Source organism: Hylobates moloch, unplaced genomic scaffold (genome assembly GCF_009828535.3).
Source record: "Hylobates moloch isolate HMO894 unplaced genomic scaffold, HMol_V3 SCAFFOLD_14, whole genome shotgun sequence".
NCBI classification, from domain to species: domain Eukaryota; kingdom Metazoa; phylum Chordata; class Mammalia; order Primates; family Hylobatidae; genus Hylobates; species Hylobates moloch.
Genome location: NW_026652289.1, coordinates 72,078,295 through 72,097,452, shown reverse-complemented (window position 1 = coordinate 72,097,452; position 19,158 = coordinate 72,078,295). Strand labels below are relative to the sequence as shown.

Genomic DNA, 19,158 nt, shown 5'->3' with positions numbered 1-19,158 from the left:
CAGACCCCTGTCCTTCATGGAGAAAATTCCAGGACTCCTTGCCCCGTTTGTTGGGTGTCCCTGTGGAGTTTTACAGGACAGAGGTGCTAGGGAAAGATAGATTTCTGCAGGGTTATGCAGTGTGCCCTGCTTTTCTCCTCTGCAAGAATGGTTCCATCTGAAATGAAGGAAATTTCATTTAAACCCTCAGCTGATTACCACCACCAACTGAGCAATGTTAGCTGCATGGCCTGGGCTCAGAGAAGGTGGGGGTTACCCAGGCCCACCAGCCACCTGCCAGTACCTGAGGCCCTTCTCCCAGTGCTGCACCATCCAAGGAATGGAAAGGATATTTGCTTTTTGTTTTTCTGCAGGAGATTCTCGTCAATGCCGATCTGCATTGAAGCAACCAGGGGGCCTGATATTTGAACCAGCCTCTGTCCTCATACTCAGTTGAGGCTGTGGTCCCAGGGCTGCTAGGTCACACAACTCCAAGAGACAAATTCACATCATCAGTTCATGTGAACAGGATCCCCTGAAGTTGTGCAGTGCACAACCTGTGCAGCCCTATGTGACAGGCTTGTGGCCCCCTTTCTCTCATGAGGGGCTCTGACAAGTTGATGAATGATGCCCCTGCTCCCGTTTTTCTACCCAGCTTCAAGGGAAACCATGCTTATTCTTCTGGACAAATCCCTCCAACTCTGTCACCTTCAGGACCTTGAAGCTTATTTCCAGCCATCTCAGACAAGGGTTAGAAATGAGATAAGGACTCAGATACCTCTTCACTGAGGAGCGACCCTGGCTGAGCAGTGGATGAAATGTGTACGCAGACACAGGTATGCAGTGTAAAAGCAGCTAGGGTACTGCCCGGCTCAAGTGGCCAAAGTGCAGCCCTGAGAAGCTGGAGCTGCTTGCTTTTATTCAGTGCAGGCACAATGCCAAAAGCCTGGAGCAAACACTGGAGGTAATTAACATTTATTGTTCCCCTTTCAGGGAAGGTCATGTGCATAGATGATCAAAGGTCAGTTCCTGGTCAACATAAGTAAACAAGCCTGTTTAAAATAAATTCCCCCACACTCCCTTGTGCCTACTCCTTGCCCTCTGCCTCAGGGTTATAGAACAGCTGTCTTTAGCTATGCTCCTCCGAAGCTATGCAGAGCCTTCTGACCTTTCAGAAGGACTACTTCTTTCCCTATAGTTTCTCCCACCACTCTGACCAATCTCCTACACTTGTGGCACCCTTTTTCTTCCCTTGCCTCATGAGGGGCTCTGACAAGTTGATGAATGATGTCCCTGCTCCTGTGTTTCTACCCAGCTTCAAGGGAAACCATGATTGTTCTTCTGGACAAATCCCTCCAACTCTGTCACCTTCAGGACCTTGAAGCTTATTTCCAGCCATCTCAGGCAAGGGTTGGAAATGAGGTAAAGACTCAGATCCCTCCTGAGGAGCAGACATCAAACTGGCCGGGTTACCTTCGGCCCCTCCCCTGCCTTCTTGCTCTGCGTGGCTCCCAGATTCAGTCTTGATGGAGCCTCCCCATCCCCGGCTGAGATCCTCCCTGCACCTCTGGCCAATATCTGGGCCACAGCACTAGCCCAGCTTCCTGCTCCCTGCCCTCGATTTTGTCCCAGTGTCCTCCCAAACCTTATCTGAGCACAAGTGGCATTGCCTACACTTCTGTGTGAGAAGGTCCCCGCCCACTCTGCACAAGCCCACGTTTGCCTCCTTCACAAACCTTGCTGGCCTGCGGGGGGGACAGACACTGGCCTCTACAACCCTGGGGCTGGTGATCACATAGCTGAAGCAGAGACCTTGTTGTAAGCAACTTTTCATGTGTGTGTGCACCTTTTTCTTGGGAGAGGGTCTATGGTTTACATCAGCTCTTCAAAAAGTCCAAATGGGTTAAGAATCATGAAAGCATTTCATGCTTTTTTGGGGTTAGTGGGTGATGATCCATCTCTTAGAATGTAGGTTCCCATTAATTTATCAAATATTTACTGAGCACCTACCATGTATCAGCTGCTGCTCTAGGTACTGAGGATACAGCAGTGAACAAAACAGATGGTAGAATGACTTTCTAGGAGCCAGAGACAGCCTGAGGCTCTAATGGGCACTGAAGAAACACTGCAGATTCTAAGTTGTGAACGCTGTGCAGTTCTAAGCTGTGAACCCTATGAAGGTTTTACTGACAAGTTATTGATGACAGCAGGCACAGCAGTGTTGATGACGATGGCCATAGCAGGAGCCAGATAAACTCCCAGATAAACCTCTCACTGCTGAACCAAGAGGAGGGGCCATGGCCTGTGACAGGCAGCCGTGGTGAGGAGGCAGAGGAGAACTGAGATGTCCCCACCCCATGCCAGCCCAAATAACTGGCTCCCCCAGCCCTCGCAACTCATGCCAGCTGGAGGGCTGCAGGTCCCAGGCCAGGCCAAGACACGGGCTGGGCTCCAGTCACCCTTCCCCAACCTGGGAGCCAGAACTAGAGTCTTCTTCCCAGACTCAGGACAGGTGAGGCTTCCCAGCACAGGTGTTCCTGACAGCGTGTCTGTGTGAGAGAGCGTGGAGCAGGGGGCGCAGCCGAGAGGGAGCCCCTGGGACAGGGGGCAGAAGGAACAAGGTCTCAAGTGCTGCTGCAGGGTCCTAGGCAGCTCAGCACTGGAGGCATATGCTCTAGAGGCCATGGCCAGATGGAGAGGGCCTGGCCAGAGCGGATCTCCTCTTCACAAATCTGAGGGCTGCCCACACTAGAGAGGTTCTAGGTATTTGGAGAGTCCCTGGCAGGTCAGGGGAAACGGAGAAGAGGGAGAGTGAGAAACAAAACTTGCCAAGACCCATTGGATGCATCTGGGAGAGAGGCAAGAGCCCAGGCGAGGCTCCCTGTGCACTGCCCATGCCTTGGACTAACCCACCTCCAGGAACTTGCACACCCCCCTGCCCCACATACAGGTGCACATCCTCTCCCCCTGGTGAACAGATGCCTCTTCTAGACACACCCATTTAGCTCCTCGGAATGGTGAGACTATATTTGCATGATGTGGCCACTACACACATGACCAGAGACTGTGGCCCAGGCTCGAAGAGTGAAGCCTGGGTAATTGGCAGGGAGACATGCCCACATGTCCCACCTGGAGCAGCCAGAATGGGCCATCACCCCACAGGCTTTAGGGCGCTGGGAAGAGAAGGGTGATCTGGGAGGAGGCACGAGGAGGCCAGAAGGCAGAAGGAGGGTTAGGATTGTGGAGTCAGCGACATAGGCTGGCCACCCACTCAGCCCCTCGTTGTTCTTGATAGCAGTGCATCCAGGAGCTTGAGGTGGGGTTGGGGCTTGGGCTGCTCTGCAGGAAGTGTGGGTGGATGCATCTCTGCTTTCCATCTCAGTGTAAGGAGGACAGCTGGCTTCTCGGTGCCCTCAGCCCCTGTTCTGTGTGGGTCTGAGGACCTGGGCCCTCTGAGGTCCTTCTGTGTCTGGGGTGGCCCCTGTGGCTCACCTGATTCTCTCCACACCCCTCTGTGAAATGAGTGCTGTTCCCCTCTGCCCTACATCCCCAAGAGCCCCTGGAGCGATCTACTGCCCATCTTCTCCAAAAACACACAAGGAGAGCCCTGCCCCAGTCCAAGCTGCAATTCTGCAAGAGCTTTCCGTGGCCTGGGGCACCTCGAGGCAGGTACTGGAGAGAAGGGAAGCAGACCCTGCACAAAGTCCCCATCGCTCCTCCCTCTACAAGCCCTGACCACGAGCAGTGTGTCTCCTCTCTGTCACAGTCCTCTGCCTCCTGCCTTGGTCAGCCCCCAGCCCTCTCCCGAGCCTGGTGCCGGTCCAGAGCCAGCTGGAGGGCGCACTTCAAGGTCTCCACGTTGTTCAGAACGTTGTAGCGACTGAGGGCCACCAGCCGATCAAAGTCCTGGGGCTCATAGGTGAAGTTCATCATGCCATAAGGGGTGTCTGGCCTGTTGATGACAAAGTCCCCAAAGGCCTTCTCCTCAGCTGTTTGTCGCTCCACACCTGTGGGTGGGGGAAGCAGAGAAGAGGCCAGGATGGAGCCCTCTGTGGAACTGGCTGGAACAGCCCAAAATTCTTCCTTGTGCAGGACACCTGGCTGGCTCCATGCGGGCCCTGCTTGGGCCACGTCTCAGCTCTCAGACCCCCCAGGAGGGGCTGGCCCCCTGTGAACGCTGAGACCCAGGGAGCAGAGGGCCACAGGGGCCAGCTCAGGCCCACCAGGAGGCGTGCTTAGTGACATTCTCCAGGGAACCCACCCTCAGAACAGCGTCCTGTCACCATCCCAGGGCTCTGTGGGTCAGTCCCAGGCCCGGAGCTTCCCTTACCTGGGGCCAGGTGTGTGCGGAAAGTACGGTTCACAAGGGGGAAGTGCAGCACGATGGGGGAGTGGGGGTCCTCAGCCTTGGCAAACAGATAGCACTCACGAGCCTCCTCCATGTCCTCAGGGCCCACCTCGATGCTAGGGAAAGGGATTCCTCGGTCCAGGCAGTACTTCTCTGTCATCTTCAAGACCTGAGCAGGAGCAAGCCTCTGACTCTGCCCCTCCTCCACCCTGGCCACTCCCCGCCGCCCTGGACTCATACACACCCAGGCTTCAATGCCAGCTCTGTTTCTGACTAGCTGAGTGACTTCAGGCAGGTGACAGCTCCTTTCTGAGCTGGTTTCTCATGTGTAAAATAAAAAAATTTTAAACTCCCGGCCGGGCATGGTGGCTCATGCCTGTAATCCCAGCACCTTGGGAGGCTGAGGCTGGCAGATCATGAGGTCAAGAGATCAAGACCACCCTGGCCAACATGGTGAAACCCTGTCTCTACTAAAAATACAAAAATTAGCTGGGCATGGTGGTGTGTGCCTATAGTCCCAGCTACTCGGCAGGCTGAGGCAGGAGAATCATTTGAACCTAGGAGGCAGAGGTTGCAGTGAGCCAAGATTGCACCACTGCACTCCAGCCTGGTGACAGAGCGAGACTCCGTCTAAAAAAAAAAAACAAAAAACAAAAAACAAAAAAAAGCTCCCCATCGAGTGGTGTCGTGAAGATTAACAATAATCGGTAATGATCATCAGTCAATCATCCATTGCCTCAACAGCATTCCGCCATGGTCCTCCAGGAACCACCACGGTCTTCCCTTCTCTCACCCCTCTCTGCTCCCTATTAGAAGCTGATGTCAGTTTCACAAGGTTGACACGCGACAATCACAGAAGGTCCTTGCCAGAAGAGGCTTCATCAATCCCCAATCAATCCCAGGCTCTCACTGGACCCAGGACAAGGAGGAGACCAAAGAAGGAAGGGCTGCTCCAGCAGCACCACCAGCACCCACATGGGAATGGGGGCCTCCGTCCACCACCCAGCAGAGTTGGAGGGACTTGCTGCAGGACTTCTGCATCAGAGGGGACCCTCATGGCTCTGTTGTTACCATGGTAACAAAGGGGCCACAGACTCAGGTCCAAGCTGGAGTGGGGAAATCTGTCATGAATGGGCAGAGTCTAGAACTGGGGGACCCTCTATGGATGAGGCTAGAAGATTCCTGGGGACCCTCTTTGGCCTCCTCTTCCCACGCCCACCATAATGTCAGCAATTCTCCTGCAACGGGGAGACCTGTGCTGCCAACAGCATTCAGAAGGCAGCCCCTCACACACAGAGTAGAACCCAGGCAGTCCACAAAGGGCAATCCCCACACACCCAGCCAGTCCCCCTCACCAGAGCCTTCTTTCCCCTCCTCTCCTCCCTCACCCTGTCTGTCCACTCACTGCAGGTGCTCCCCACATCCCTGCCTCCCACCTCACCTCAAAAGGGGCTTCCAAGGAATAGTCGAAGGACAGAATGAGGTCCACTGCTCTCTGAGGCAGCAGAGCCAGTGGGAACGGAGAGTTGATGGCAAAGCCTCCGTCCACCAGGTACAGGCAGTCCCGCATGGGGGTGAGCTGGTTGGGGAAGGCGTCCGGGTGTGTGTCTGCAAGGAACCCATGTGTACGCACAGGGACGAATGCAGTTACTCTTGCTATAGCAACTGCTTCTGTATTTGCATTCACATTTGCCTTCTCTCTGTAGAGTTCTCTCTGACAGCCATGGAGTCTCCTGCCCCAAGCCCTCAGCCCTGCCTTCCAACTTCCAGCAGTACTTAGAGTCGCTCCGCATCAGCCCATAGGCAGCAGGAGACCACACCTCAACCCCCAGCCCAAAGCCAGCACTGGCCCCAGTGAGCCAGAGGCACAGGCAGGAAGGGAAGCCCCCCATCTCCCACCCAAGGCAGCACCCACCTTTCCAGGCCACGAACTCCCTGCCAGCCACATAGTCCTTGTGCAAGCAGAGACCCCGGGTGAAGTTAAAGCTTTGGGCAGAAGTGAAGCGGGAGGTGAATATGTCCAGCACAGCCTGGGAGAAGGGCCCCTGCGGGGTGAGGAGCCTCGTTCGCAGCCTGGAGGGGTTGTGCAGCTGAGGCTTCTGGCAGTCATCTAGACAGGGGTGGGACAAAGAAATTGAGGGAGAAGTGGCATCCTCCTTTGCCCAGTGGTCCTTATAGTTCAGGGGTGCCCCTCCCCAACAGTGAGCCCTCCCCACATCCCTCCTCCTCCCCGACCCCACCTCCGAAGCCTCTGACCAATGCTTCATGGAACCACTTTGAAACAACTTTTTCTTTTGTATCCTCTATGTTTTGAAAACTGCCTATAGCATTGTATTTACTAAATAATAATTTATCTTCCACCCTTCCAAAAATAAAGTTTGAGTCTACAGCTTCCAATCAGAACTTTGTCCATTAAACTCTGACTGAGCAGTTACTATGCCCGGCACTGCACTAGGCATGAGGGCTACGAAGGTGAACGGGACCTGCCCTGGCCCTCCCAGGTGCACGGCCTACTTGTGGGGGAAAGTCACATAAAGAGAGAATAAATGATGACAATGCTCCAGGGTAAGGACAACGACAGGGATGTGCACATGGTCCTAGAGGACCACGGTAGTAAGATTCTCAGGCATCCTGGAGGGATGGAGTGGAAAAGGGATGTCTGGCAAAACGGCATCTGAGCTGAACTGAAGAGCAGAGCAAAAGCGATCCAGGGGAGAAAAGTGGGAAAGTGCCCTGCACCGTGGGGCTCCCATGAGCCATTTAAGGACCAGGCTGAAGGGGAGCCACTGAAGGGGGCGGACAGAATATCAACCCAATACCCAGTAGTCCTGTGCCGAGTGGACCTAACTGGATCCCAGAACAGAGAACTCAAAGGTGTGGCTTGATCACACCTCTGGGCATCTAGAGACCCTAAGCTAGAAGTCATTTCCTCAGGACTTCCCCGAATCCAGTGGGACAGCCAAGTCCTTCTCTATCCCCTCCCTCATTCTTCATGTCTCTGCCAGGGCCCTGTTGCTGGAATGTGGTGTGGGAGGGACTCGGGGTCGCCACCCTCACCTGTGATATTCACACCGCCTCTGTACCACTCCAGGAAGCTGAGGCCCGAGCCGGCAGTCTTTAGGAAGATCTCATCCAGGCTGGTGGCAAAGGCGCTGCCCCACACACCTAAGGAGACAGGCACAGCCCCACCCTGCGTCAGCGCCTGGCCCCGGCACCTGCCTGTCCCCAGCCCTCCAGCCTCGACTCACCTTGCAGGTAGCAGATCCGGGGTTCGGGCTGGAGCTGCAGCAATCGTCCCATGAAGAGTTCTGAGCCGAAGAGCTCGGTGGGAACATAAGCCCCGTACTTGGGGAAGCCGACCTCATAGGGCGTGAACTCGCACCACTCTAGGGGCCCGAGTGAAGGGAAAGTCACCAGGGGCTTCCCACCACGGTGCTTGTGCCCAAACAGGAATCTTAGCCTTGCCAATGACAGGAAGAAGCAGCAGCCCCGCTGTGCTCCAAGGTGCCTGTGTGCAACCACCTCCTCTGGGTACCCTGATCACCCTGGCCTCTCACTCCCACCTCCCCACCTCCTCTACCTCCTTCCTTCGTCTCCACACCCAGGCACCTGCAAAATCTTCCCCACTCATGTTGGTGCGGACGTTGACGCTGGTGTAAATGGGGTAAGGGTTCTGACCCTGGCGGACCGCCTCCTGTTGGTCAGACAGCTTGGCAGGGTTCTCCTGGGCAGGAAAGAAGGGAGGCAGCTTGGCCGCTTGGCCTTTCAGGAGTTCCATTCCCCATCCCCACGGCCTGGGGCCGGCACTCTGCAGGGTGTGGCGTGCCTACAAGAGAGGCTTTGGGTCACCAAGGCCAGTGCTGTAAGGACAGACCTCTGAGGGACAGGCTTCAGGCCGCAGCCGAGGGGAGCCCACTGTGGGTCTGTACAATTCCAGGGACTATGGGAACACCCTTCCTCCTTCTTTACTATTCAAAACAGCGTATCAGAACACCAGGGAGTCAGGGTGACATGGTTAAAGGAATCCTTGAAAAGCCAGTCCAATTTCTTTAAAAAATAAATTACTAGAAAATGTGGATTATTTAGTTAGAAATGAGAAATCACTTGTGATATCCACCCACAACTGATCTCCACACACGGGGTGGTGGGGGGCAGCTCCGAGTCTTATCGCCTGGAACTGCAGCTGGGTCTGAAGTCCCAGGAGCAGCCAGGCAGCGTGAGTTATGGCCGAATTGGCCGAGGAGTAGGTGTGGTGCTGGGCCTCACTTCCAGGTGTGGGCTGAAATCACTTTCAAAACATCCTGAGACCAACTAAAATCACTATCTCTGGAAGGGGGACCAAAGCATGGGTGTGTTTGAAAAGCTCTGCCGGTGATTCTAATATGCAGCCAGAGCTAAGCGCTGCAGGCCGGGCTCCTCCTCCCCAGGGGTTAGGAGCTAGGGAGGCAAAGTGGTGCCAGCCCACCCTGGAGTCACACTCCTGGCCCCAGGGGAGCCGAGACCTCAGGAACAGCTTTGTAAATCAGATCTTAGCCTGAGGGATGAGGCAGAAGGAAGGGGTGGGTGGAAGGAGTGGAGAGGAGCCTGTGTATTTCCTTCTGGCTCTTCTCTCACCTCCTGGTACAGGAAATACTCCACAAGGAGGCCCCAGAGGTCGATGAGGGACACGCTGTGGCCACTGCGCTCCCGAACCCCCAGTTCCTGAGTGTAGTACTGTAGCCGCTCAGTGGACAAAGCTCCCATCTTACTGCTGCAGACGTGAACCTGGGCACGATCAATGGGGCCCTGCAAGGCCACCTGGGACCAGGCTGGGTCCCTGTAGAGTGTGGAGATGCACCTGGGGATGGGGGGGTGTGCCTGAGTCAGGGGCAGGAGAGCACAGCCACGGGAGAGAGGGGTGCAGAGTCTGTGAGTGGCCCTCCACCTCCACCACTTGCTCTGCTGCCCTGCAAGCAACCCCACTCAGAGGGGCGCTTGGGACTCAGCCTCTTCCTGCCCCTCCTAACACCCTTGGAGACAGGATCCCAGCCCCTCAGGGACTCCTTCAGATCACCAGGTCACAACCCCACACTTTGTGGGGTCTCCTTTACCCTGTGCCCTGCCCCCACCTCACTTACCAGGTGGACCCAGAGACCCCACTCAGGTAGGTCACAGTGTCTAGAAGGCCGAGCTCCTGCAACCCTGCCAGGCTGCCATACAGAGAAGACATGGCTCGGGTTCCACCACCAGAACCCAACACAGCCACTACAGGCACCTGGGTACAATAATAACAAGGATAACGACTCCGACTACCACCATCATTTACGTATTACTGCCTATACATGTCGGACATTATTCTAAGAGCCTTACACGTATTATCTCATTGAATCCTCACAGCAACCCAATGAGAACCCCATTTTTGGCCGGGCGCAGTGGCTCACGCCTGTAATCCCAGCACTTTGGGAGGCCGAGGCGGGCGGATCATGAGGTCAGGAGATCGAGACCACAGTGAAACCCCGTCTCTACTAAAACTACAAAAAAATTAGCCGGGCGTGGTGGCGGGCACCTGTAGTCCCAGCTCTCTGGAGGCTGAGGCAGGAGAATGGCGTGAACCCGGGAGGCGGAGCTTGCAGTGAGCTGAAATTTTGCCACTGCACTCCAGCCAGGGCGACAGAGCGAGACTTCGTCTCAAAAAAAAAAAAAAAAGAGAACCCCATTTTCCAGATGTTGAAACTGAGGCACAGGAAGGTTAAATAATGTGCCCAAGATCATACAGTTATTAAGTGATGAGCTCTCACACCTAAGCAGTACGGCTCCAGAGATAGCCCTTAACCATTCGACCTGGAAGATATAGACCTGGAAGGTACATCTGATTCCCCAAAATCAGCTACAGCAGGTTCCTCTCAACCGTGGCACTCTCGATATTCTTGACCAGGTAGCTCTTTGCTGTGGGGACTGTCCTATGTGTTGTAGGATGTTTAGCAGCATTTCTGGCCCCCTCTACCCAGTAGAAGCCAGCAGCCTCCCTCCACCTCCCCTTTCCCCAGCAGCAACAATGAAATTGATCTCTACACGTGGACAAATGTCCCCAGGGGTGCGGTGGGGAGGAACTAAATTGTCCCCCGTTGAGCACCACTGAGCTAAAGTGACAAAGGCCAGCAAGCAGCCTAGACCTGCCCCCAGACACCAAAGGTGCCCAGAGGTTTTAAGGTCTCCTCAGGATCGGAGGTGCTTGAGGGGTCAGAGTCCATGCTTTTGGTTGCTTAGCTTTCCCAGTAAGATTTGGCTCATTCCACTCTGGATTTTTGGTTCTTTTCCCTGTTCTCTTTTCGTCTCCTGTCTTGAAAAAATGCTCCCTAGCCACTGCTCACAGAAGGCGCTGTCGCTCCAGAGTGCTGGATGAGACAGAGCAGACACCTAGCACAGAGAGGGCACACATATTGCCCCAATGAATGATCTAGGCTTGTCAGCGCTGGGCCACAGTTACAGCGTCTCCTGAGGACTCAGGCAGCCAGGAGGAAGCCGGCAGCCTACTCCTGATCCCCTGTAAGTCCCTCTCTCAGCACGCCTTTCCTCCTGCCTCCCGGCCACAGGCTGGCTGTCTCTATACCCAGAGGATCCCAGGGACCCCCAACCTCCACATCCCTTTGATCACGTTACGGACTCAACTGTCCCCCTCCAAATTCCTGTGTTGAAGCCCTAACCCCCAATGTAACAGTATTTGGAAACAGGGCCTACAAGGAGGTAATAAAGGTGAAGTGAGTAAGGGTAAGGCCTTCAACTGATAGGACTGGGGTCCTTAGAAGAGGAGGAGGAAGAGATCCCAAGGGGCATGCTCTGCACACATGCACAGAGGAAGGGCCACATGAGGACACAGCGAGATAGCTCCACTAGGAAGAGGACAGGGGCCCCAGCAGAAACCAACCCTGATGATGACACCTTCATCTCGGACTTCCAGCCTCCAGAACTGAGAGAAAAGTCATTTCTGTCATTTAAGCCACCTGGTCTGTGGGGTTTTGTTACGGCAGCCCACACAGACCAAGACATCCAGCCTTGGCCAGGGCTGTTCGGCCCTAGTCCCATATGGGGTCCTGGCTCTGCCGATGGTGCCCACAGCTCAGGCGAACAGGCCAACCTCCTCTGGCCCCTCTTAGCCATGCTGGTCCTCTCAAGGGAAGAGGCTTGATTTGGTCCTAGCGGCTCTGGGGTCCAGCTCCTCCTCCATTCCGTACCTGGCCACTGTCCGGAGCCTCACTCAATCCCAGCACCTGCTGCAGGGCCTTGGACACGACCTGCTTCCTCCTGTCCAGAAACTGCTGCTCCCCATCACAGAGGTCAAAGCCAAGGCGTAGGTCTAGGTCCCCGGAGCTGCCTCAAGTGGGGTGGGGTGGTGGGGGGGGGGGGGTTCTGGGTGACTGTCCAGTGGAGGAGAGCCTTGGGCCCAGCCCAGGTCTTTCACAGGAGCAGGTCCAGGGGATCCGCCCACCAGCACCAGAACCAGGGAGGGAAAAGTGTCATCCCCACCCCACAGACTGAGCTTCTTGGGCAAGAGAATGGAGCACGTTGGGGTATGTCCCCGCACTTCTAGCCCAGCCCCAAGAGGCCTTCTGCCTGGAGTCCCACTCACCTCATTTCCACCTTCACACTCAGAGCCACCTCCTGGCCCTGAAAGACACAGCAGCCCCAACCCTGAGCTCTCCGAGCAGGATTCTCCCAGAGAAATGGCTCCCCCACCTGCAGCCCCTGGGGCCCCGCGATCTCTGGCCCGATGTGGACATTATAACTGAGCTCTGGGCTGACCTGATCCAGCCACCCTCTTGGGTCCCTCCTCCAGACCTCTCTTGGTGGTCACAGAGAGCAGGCAGGGGTCCCTCTGGCACCCAGATAGAGCCTTACCTCCCCCAGGGCCACAGAGCACTGTTCCTCCTGGCCTAGGGGCAGAGAGGAGAGCAGGATGCCCCCCTCGCCCAGCTTGCTGGTCTGAGCCTCTAGCTCCGTGCTGGGGCCACTCTGTGGAGAAGAAAACACCCAAGAAGCTCTCCAGCAGGGAAGAAAAGTCTCCCCCAACGTGGCCCTGGAACGCCCGTCTGGGCTGAGTTGGATCTACCGTCCTGGCGGCACACTCACCTGCACAGCTGCCAGCAGCTCCAGCAGCTCCACGTGTAGCCTGGAGCTCAGCACTGGGTTCACGTGGAAGGTAAAGGTGGGTGGGAGGCCTGGCTCTGTGGGAGGCTGCAGGGGCAAGAGCTGTGGCTTCTCGTAGGCCCCAGGCACTGCCAGCTGGAGCTGCCTAGAGCCTGAGAGCAGAGGGCCCAGGTGGGTGCGCAGGTGAGGGGGTGGGTCTGTGTCTGTGCGGCTTATGCTGGCAGCGCCCCAGCAGCAACCCCTCCCTTCTCTTCCCCTAGGAAATGCCAACTCCTATTGCCCTGCTCTCTCTTGAGCACTGTTGATAGAGAAAGCCTCCGGAAGGACTCTTGGGTCCTCTAGCCTGCCCTGGTCAGAACTGGGACTCGGGAAGGGTGGGAAGCACACAAATGCCTGGAGGGGAAGGCAGGGAGCGGGGAAGGAGAGGGGCCCTGCCCAGAGCCTGTGGGGCTGATGATTTGAGATGATTCTATGTTTATTATAAGAATGAGCAGTTTTCAGGTGGTGGGTCCCCCTTGCCCCACTTCAGCCTCTTTACTCCTTGTGTTGGAGGTTTGTGGCCCGAGAGAAAACCAGTAGGCTGCAAGTTGTTCTGGCCTTTGTTTCCAAGTGTAGAACGTTGGGAGAGGAAGGTTCGTAGAGGCGGGAGGAGGAAGAATGGGATGCGTGGGTACAGAGAGATGCACGTCCTGGAGAAGCAGCGGAGGGCTAGCCCAGACTGGAAGATGAGGCCCAGGCTGGGAGGAGTTAGGGGGTGGGCTTGTGGGCTCCGGAGCTCCATGCCCAGCTTCCCAGCAGCTTTCTGGGGAGGAGGCCAGACCCCAGAGAGAAATGGCTGCACATGACATCCGGGCAGAGGGGGCCGCAGACAGCCCCCCAGGAGTCCCAGCCCCTAACACAACATGGAAGCAACAGAGACCCAAAGTTTGCGAGGACAGCAGACACTGAGGGATGAGAGGTCCGGAGGAGTCCCTGCCCTACAGCCCCTCCTTGCACTAGATGAGGCCCAGAGACTCGACATGACCAAGCGTGGGGAAGGAATTCAAGAAAATAAGGAAAGTGATATTTTATTCATGCCAAGGCCTATGGACTGAGATGGAGACATGCTATTCGTAAGAAGAAACCAAATCCGTGGTTGAGAGAACTGGAGTGTCACCGACCTGGGTTTGACCCTGGCTCTACTACTTACTGGCTGTGTGCCCTTGAGCAAGTGTCTTCTTTGGGCCTCAGTCTCATGAATTAGAGGATACTGATTGTGCCTGCTTTACAGGGTTGTTAGGAGGATTATAAGACCCATTAAAATGCTTAGCCCAGGGCCTGCCTCAGAGTGAGCCCTCAGGGTTCCCCGGGCAGGACTCGTCCTGCAGGCTCAGGCTGTCAGCACTGGAAGGGGCCTTCACTGTCACACAGCCACCGCTGCTATCCCACATCTGGACTCCCTTGCCTGGGTGGCTGCTCTCTGTGGCATTGGTTTTGACAACCCCAGTTCTTCATTTCCCCCGTATTCTCATTCTGCCATGTGACTTCAGCTCCTCCCGCTAAAGAGGCCAACTATAATCCCTGCCCTCCAGCTTTGAGTTCAACCCTGTTTTGGCCAGTAACATGTTAGGTAGTGGCCAGGCTGTGACCAGGCTTAACAAGCGCTTGCTCAGTTGGGCTTGCTCTCTTTTGCCTCTGTTGATGCCTTGAGAACATGCCCAGGCTAATGGGCTTGTCACAGGAGGCAGAGGAGAGACGCATGGCACAGGGCTGGGCCACCCCCGCCAAGCCCAGCCCGGCTGACCGCCAGGTGTGTGAGCCGAATAGATGCTGCTTGTATGCCACTGAGATCATGTGGGTGTTTGTTGTAGAGCAATAGTTGGGCAGATACAACCTCTTTGCTGGAACACTTCCAGGGACAGGTTGTTCACTGCCTCCAGGGGCAATCCATCCCCTCGTTAGTCGGCTTTGAGCAATGAAAACTTTAAGAACTTCCTGCCCCAGACCCACCTCCTTGACATCAGTAGTCCCAACCCCAGGAGAGAAGGCAAAAGACCCAAAGCCGCTGAGCAGACTCACCATACTCTTCCCGTGGGGCTGTCCCATCTTCCCGGAGAGTGCCCTGGATTCTCAGACAGGGGTGAGCCTGAGGAAAGCAGAGGCCTGTGGGAGCCAGACAGCCCACGGCCCCAGCCAGGATGGAGAGAGGGAGGAGTGCCTAGGGCAGGGTCTGGGAAACAGCCATAGCCCCAGCCAGGATGGAGGGAGAGAGGAGTTCCTGGGGCAGGGTCTAGGAAACAGCCCTCCCAGGACCTGGGCCTCATGGGTAGGAATCTTTTGCAGCAGCCCAAGGTCATACCCAGCCCCTCTCCCCAGACTCAGAGGAAGTGGGTGCTGGTGGGAAAGGGGGAGGAGTTGAGAGGCCATGACAGTGGCTGCTCCGGTGGTCTCAGCAGCCAGAGGCACAAGTGACTAACGTGCCGTGTGGGAGTAGGAGGCTGGGGTCCTGGGCTGTCCACCAAGTGCCTGGCAGCTTCTTGTCCTTCCTCTCTGGAGGTGCCTCCCTAGCATGTCTCCCCTCCGAGGAGGGCTTAGGTGTCCCCTCTGGAGGTGCCTCCCTAGCATGTCTCCCCTCTGAGGAGGGATTGGGTGTCCTTCAGAGGCAAGTGGGCCTGATGGGCCCTGTCACGGGTTCCTCACTGCCCCCCAGCCTGGAACAGCGCCAAGCTCGCCTTCCCCACTCACCACCAGAACCCCGTTGGTGATGACTTCAGATGCAGGCACCTGGCTGCAAAGGATGAGGAATACATGGGGAATACATCTGGCCCCATCATGATGGCCTCTACAATCATAATGTGACTGAAGCAGCGGGCAGAGCATGAGGAGCACAGCAGGGTTTGGGGTGGGGTGAGCCTGCCGTCCAACATGCAGATGGGTGTCAAGATCAGGCCATCACCTCCAGGCCAGGCCTGCAAGGCCAGTGCAGGACATGGTGACTGGCACCTAGGAGCTGCCCTGACTCAAATCTCTGAGTCTCTGAGGGCGTTGGCTCTACCAGAACTCACCTCTTCTCCAGAACAAATTCCACCTGCAGCTCTTGTGAATCCTACATGGAGGGGGAGGGAGCACCAATTTTTTCAAGGCTCCAAAAACCTCCAGAGCTGATCCTGCCCGCCAGCCCTGCTTAGCTCCAGGGTCTAGAAGGGGAGACTGGCATGGTGGCTTGACATAGTAGGGGCAGTGGTATCTCCATGGAGAGCCTCACTTATTCCAAAATATGTGTCAGGCACTGCTCTAGACATTGAGAATTCAGCTGTGACTGAGACAGGCAACACACAGCCCTCAAGGAGCTCATATTTTGGTTTCATGCAAGGAAGATGTATTGGAGGGAAACCTTTACAGGGTCAGGGCTGCGGGATGGAGGAAGGTCTGCCTTGGAGGCTTGGCCTGTGCTGACTGGAGCCACCTCTTCGGTGGCCCTGTGCTGGGCCTCCCCTCCTCCAGCTGGGCTCTCTGCCAGTACTGGTGGGCTCACCTGGTGGTTGAGTGGGAAGGTGTGTCTGTGAGGTTGGCCACACTTGAGGTTCCTTAGGTCAAACAGGAGCAGGGAGAGCTGGTCGCTGCCCAGGATGTCCTTGTCATAGAGGGTGAGCTCCAGGACGTTCTGGGGACAGGGCAGGCAGGAGGTCGGAGCATGAGGTAGGACAGGAGGGTAGCTGTCTGAGGAGTTCCCCTCCTTCTGCAGCCTGGCCCGCTGGCTGGCCCTCACCTTCACAGCACCATGGATCTGGTAGTGGAAGGTCTCATTCCACTCGGGGTCACTGCTGTTGGCCACTATCCTCGTCTGGGCAGGGCTGGGGGACGCTGTGGGCAGCCACAGTTGCACATAGCAGTCAGCTTTGGACACTGCAGGTAGGACAGGGAGGGGCCGGGGTCTCAAGCTCTCATTGCCGAAAAGGTTTCCCGGGGGAGGCTAGGGCGGAAGGGGAAGGAGCAGAGTAGGGAGGGGAAGCCGCCCATGTGGCATGGTGGGGTGAGGAGGTGGAGGGAGAGCCTTGATGTCTTTCACTCCATCTTGATTCCACACACCTCCCATTCACCTGAACAGAAATCCTGCAGCAGCCAGTTGGAAAGATCCCATGGCAGCAAAGACCATTAATTCCAGCTACTGCCTGATTCAGGCAGTAAAATCCCCTCCCTGTGTGGGCACTGGCATGGAAAGCTCCCTGAGAGCACGTGCTGACTTGTAGCCACAGCGGGCCTCACACACTCACCCAGGGTGGCACTCCCAGGCACAGGGAGGAGGCCGAGTCTGCACAGCTGTCCCCTCCAGCCCTGCCTGCCCTCACCTCCATGGTCAGCACCAGTCCCTCCACCTACTCCACGCACACACGCTCTCACACACACTCTTGCACTCATGCACGCACACGTGTGTAGTACTCTCACACGGGCACACACACGTATACACACACTCGTATACAGTCACACACACGTATACACACACGTATAGAGTCACACACGTATACACACACTCATTTACGTGTCACACTCGTATACAGTCCAACACACTGGCACTCACTGTCATGTATACACACACATATACAACACGCACACACACGCATGTATACACACACGCACTCACGTTCACACACACTCACTCACACATATATACACTTCCACTCACACTTGCACTCACACATTCCTACATGTGTATACACACTCACACTCACACACTTGCACTCACACACACACTCGCACACATGTATATACACACTCGTGGTCCCACACACTCGCACTCACACACTTGCACTCACACACTCGCACTCACACACTCACACTTGCACACGTGTATATACACTCGTGCTCCCACACACTCGCACTCATACGTTTACACCACACACACGCACTCACACACATATACACATGTACTCACACTTGCACTCACACATACTTGCACACATGCATACACACACGTATACTCACATGTATACACACACTTGCACACATGTATACACATGTATACACATGCACTCTCACTTGTACTCACCCATGTATGCTCACACACACACACACACACACACACACACACACATACATACACTGTCTCTCTGTTTGCCAGCCTGAGCTGAGCTCTGAGGAGGCTGCAGGGAAAGGACAGGGAGAAGGGTGGAGATGGGGTCACTCACGCAGGTCTGTACCCCGGATGTTTGTGGCCCTCAGCACCTTCACCTGGAGGTCATAGTATGGGTAGGTTTCCCGCTGCAACAACAGAACTCCAGGGACTCAGTCAGCTAGTGTGAGCCCGGTCCCTCACCCCATTGTTCCCCTCGTCCCATCACGGAGCAGCAACCTGGCATAGGGTCACTGACGTCTCTGTGCCAGGGAGCAGGGAGACCTTGGCAGGGCCCAGGCATTGGGAGTTCAGCACCTTCGTGATGTGTCTGGACCCTGGAACCCATCGGTCTGGGTTCAAATCTAAATCCAGCACGGAGTCACTGAACTAATGATGGCTGTCATGCACCACACACCTGCAGCTCCTCTCAGACCCTCGCGCCCCCACTCTAGCTTGGGAGCGGCTGTGAGAGCTGTGCTAATGTTGTGCTTGAGAAGATTAAATATTAAAAGAGAAAACTGTGACACCCCCTCCTTCACTTGCTCCCTGACAGAGGCTCAAAGACCGTCTAGGAGGCAGCGAGCAGGTGAGCAGAAGCCGAGAGTCACCAGCCGGCCGGTACCGGTCTGACGAGTCGCCCAGCAGATTGCAGCTGGGCTCAGGAGAGATAACATCAGCATGCTGCCTACTGGGAGGGAAACTCTCCCCTCACAACCCCACTAGCTCCGTGGACTCTACAGCCAGGCTCGCGCATCCTTGGCAAAAGCCAACCCACCCCAGACAAGTGTCAAGTGAACTAACCCTCCATTTCCTAATCAGAGGGAGCTATTTTAAGGGCCAAGTTCTAATTTAAGCTCTGCCAGGTAATCTAGAATAAACAGGTCCCACCCCAACTCAAAACCCAGGGCTGGGGCTGGTCTCAGTCTTCACAGGGCACTGCAGCTCCCAGGACTCCCCCAGTCCGGGTTTCCCAGGTAATCTCAAGTACGTTACCCGCCAGTGCCTCCACAGAGGGCCCCTCTTCTCTCTCTTCTGAAGCAGCACTGCCCCCAGAAGGGGCAGCATCTTGCCTGCCAGCCACCTTGGCCAGAGTGCCCAAGTCATGGCTGGGCAGCCCGGGCCCCAGCAGGGAGCCCTGCCTGCGCTCCTCTGGTTGCACAAACTGCTGGCTCAGGTGTGACAGGCAGCACTGAGCTGGGAGGGTGGAGCTGCCTGCTCTGCAGAGGACTCAGGCTGGATGGCCTGCTGGAGGTGGAGTTTGACATGCTCCAGGAAGTGACTGGAGCTTAATTTTCCCAGGCAGGAGGCAGCTCAGTCCCTCTCCAAGAGACTCTTGGAGTCTCTGGTTAGCACTCTTGTTCCCAAACCCAGCCCCCTGGTTATAACTGGGCTGTTTGTGAAAAATAGACACCAGAGCTATTTCCAACAAGACCTCTAGGTGATGCTGGCACAGCTGGCCCAGAGACCAGCTGGCAAGTGCAAATCAGGGACGAGTCTCCTCCAGCTGTGGAAAAGGCCTGAAACTAGCCACCCTTCAAGTCCCACCTTCCCTGCGGCTCTTGAGGTGAAGCCTAGAGATCTCTGCTTCAGTGTTTCATCTGGGCTCAAAGATGTT

General features: G+C 55.9%; 1 protein-coding gene across 1 annotated transcript; it reads right to left on the bottom strand.

Moving 5' to 3' along the window:
• Window positions 1-818: 818 nt before the first annotated feature.
• PLA2G4F (phospholipase A2 group IVF) lies at window positions 819-18,734 on the bottom strand. Its single transcript, XM_032176045.2, has 20 exons — window positions 18,537-18,734; window positions 17,617-17,689; window positions 16,200-16,336; window positions 15,966-16,094; window positions 15,496-15,536; window positions 15,176-15,218; window positions 14,510-14,576; window positions 12,434-12,603; window positions 12,203-12,316; window positions 11,934-11,971; window positions 11,539-11,674; window positions 9,445-9,581; window positions 8,942-9,164; window positions 7,937-8,051; window positions 7,576-7,713; window positions 7,385-7,492; window positions 6,243-6,437; window positions 5,769-5,935; window positions 4,310-4,496; window positions 819-3,986 (listed from the first exon to the last, which is right to left on the bottom strand). The coding sequence occupies exons 1-20, from the start codon at window positions 18,645-18,647 to the stop codon at window positions 3,766-3,768; spliced, it is 2,550 nt and encodes an 849-aa protein (XP_032031936.1). The 5' UTR covers window positions 18,648-18,734; the 3' UTR covers window positions 819-3,765.
• Window positions 18,735-19,158: the final 424 nt, after the last annotated feature.

Bases quoted from the DNA above. Each gene is read 5' to 3' on its own strand.
- PLA2G4F (XM_032176045.2), bottom strand. From the start codon at position 18,647: ATGACTTGGGCACTCTGGCCAAGGTGGCTGGCAGGCAAGATGCTGCCC. The intron at 12,317-12,433 runs GTGAGTGTGCCG...TCTTCTCCACAG, and splicing joins AGCTGCTGGCAGCTGTGCAG to AGTGGCCCCAGCACGGAGCT. The intron at 11,675-11,933 runs GTGAGTGGGACT...CACTTGAGGCAG, and splicing joins AGTGTGAAGGTGGAAATGAG to CTCCGGGGACCTAGACCTAC.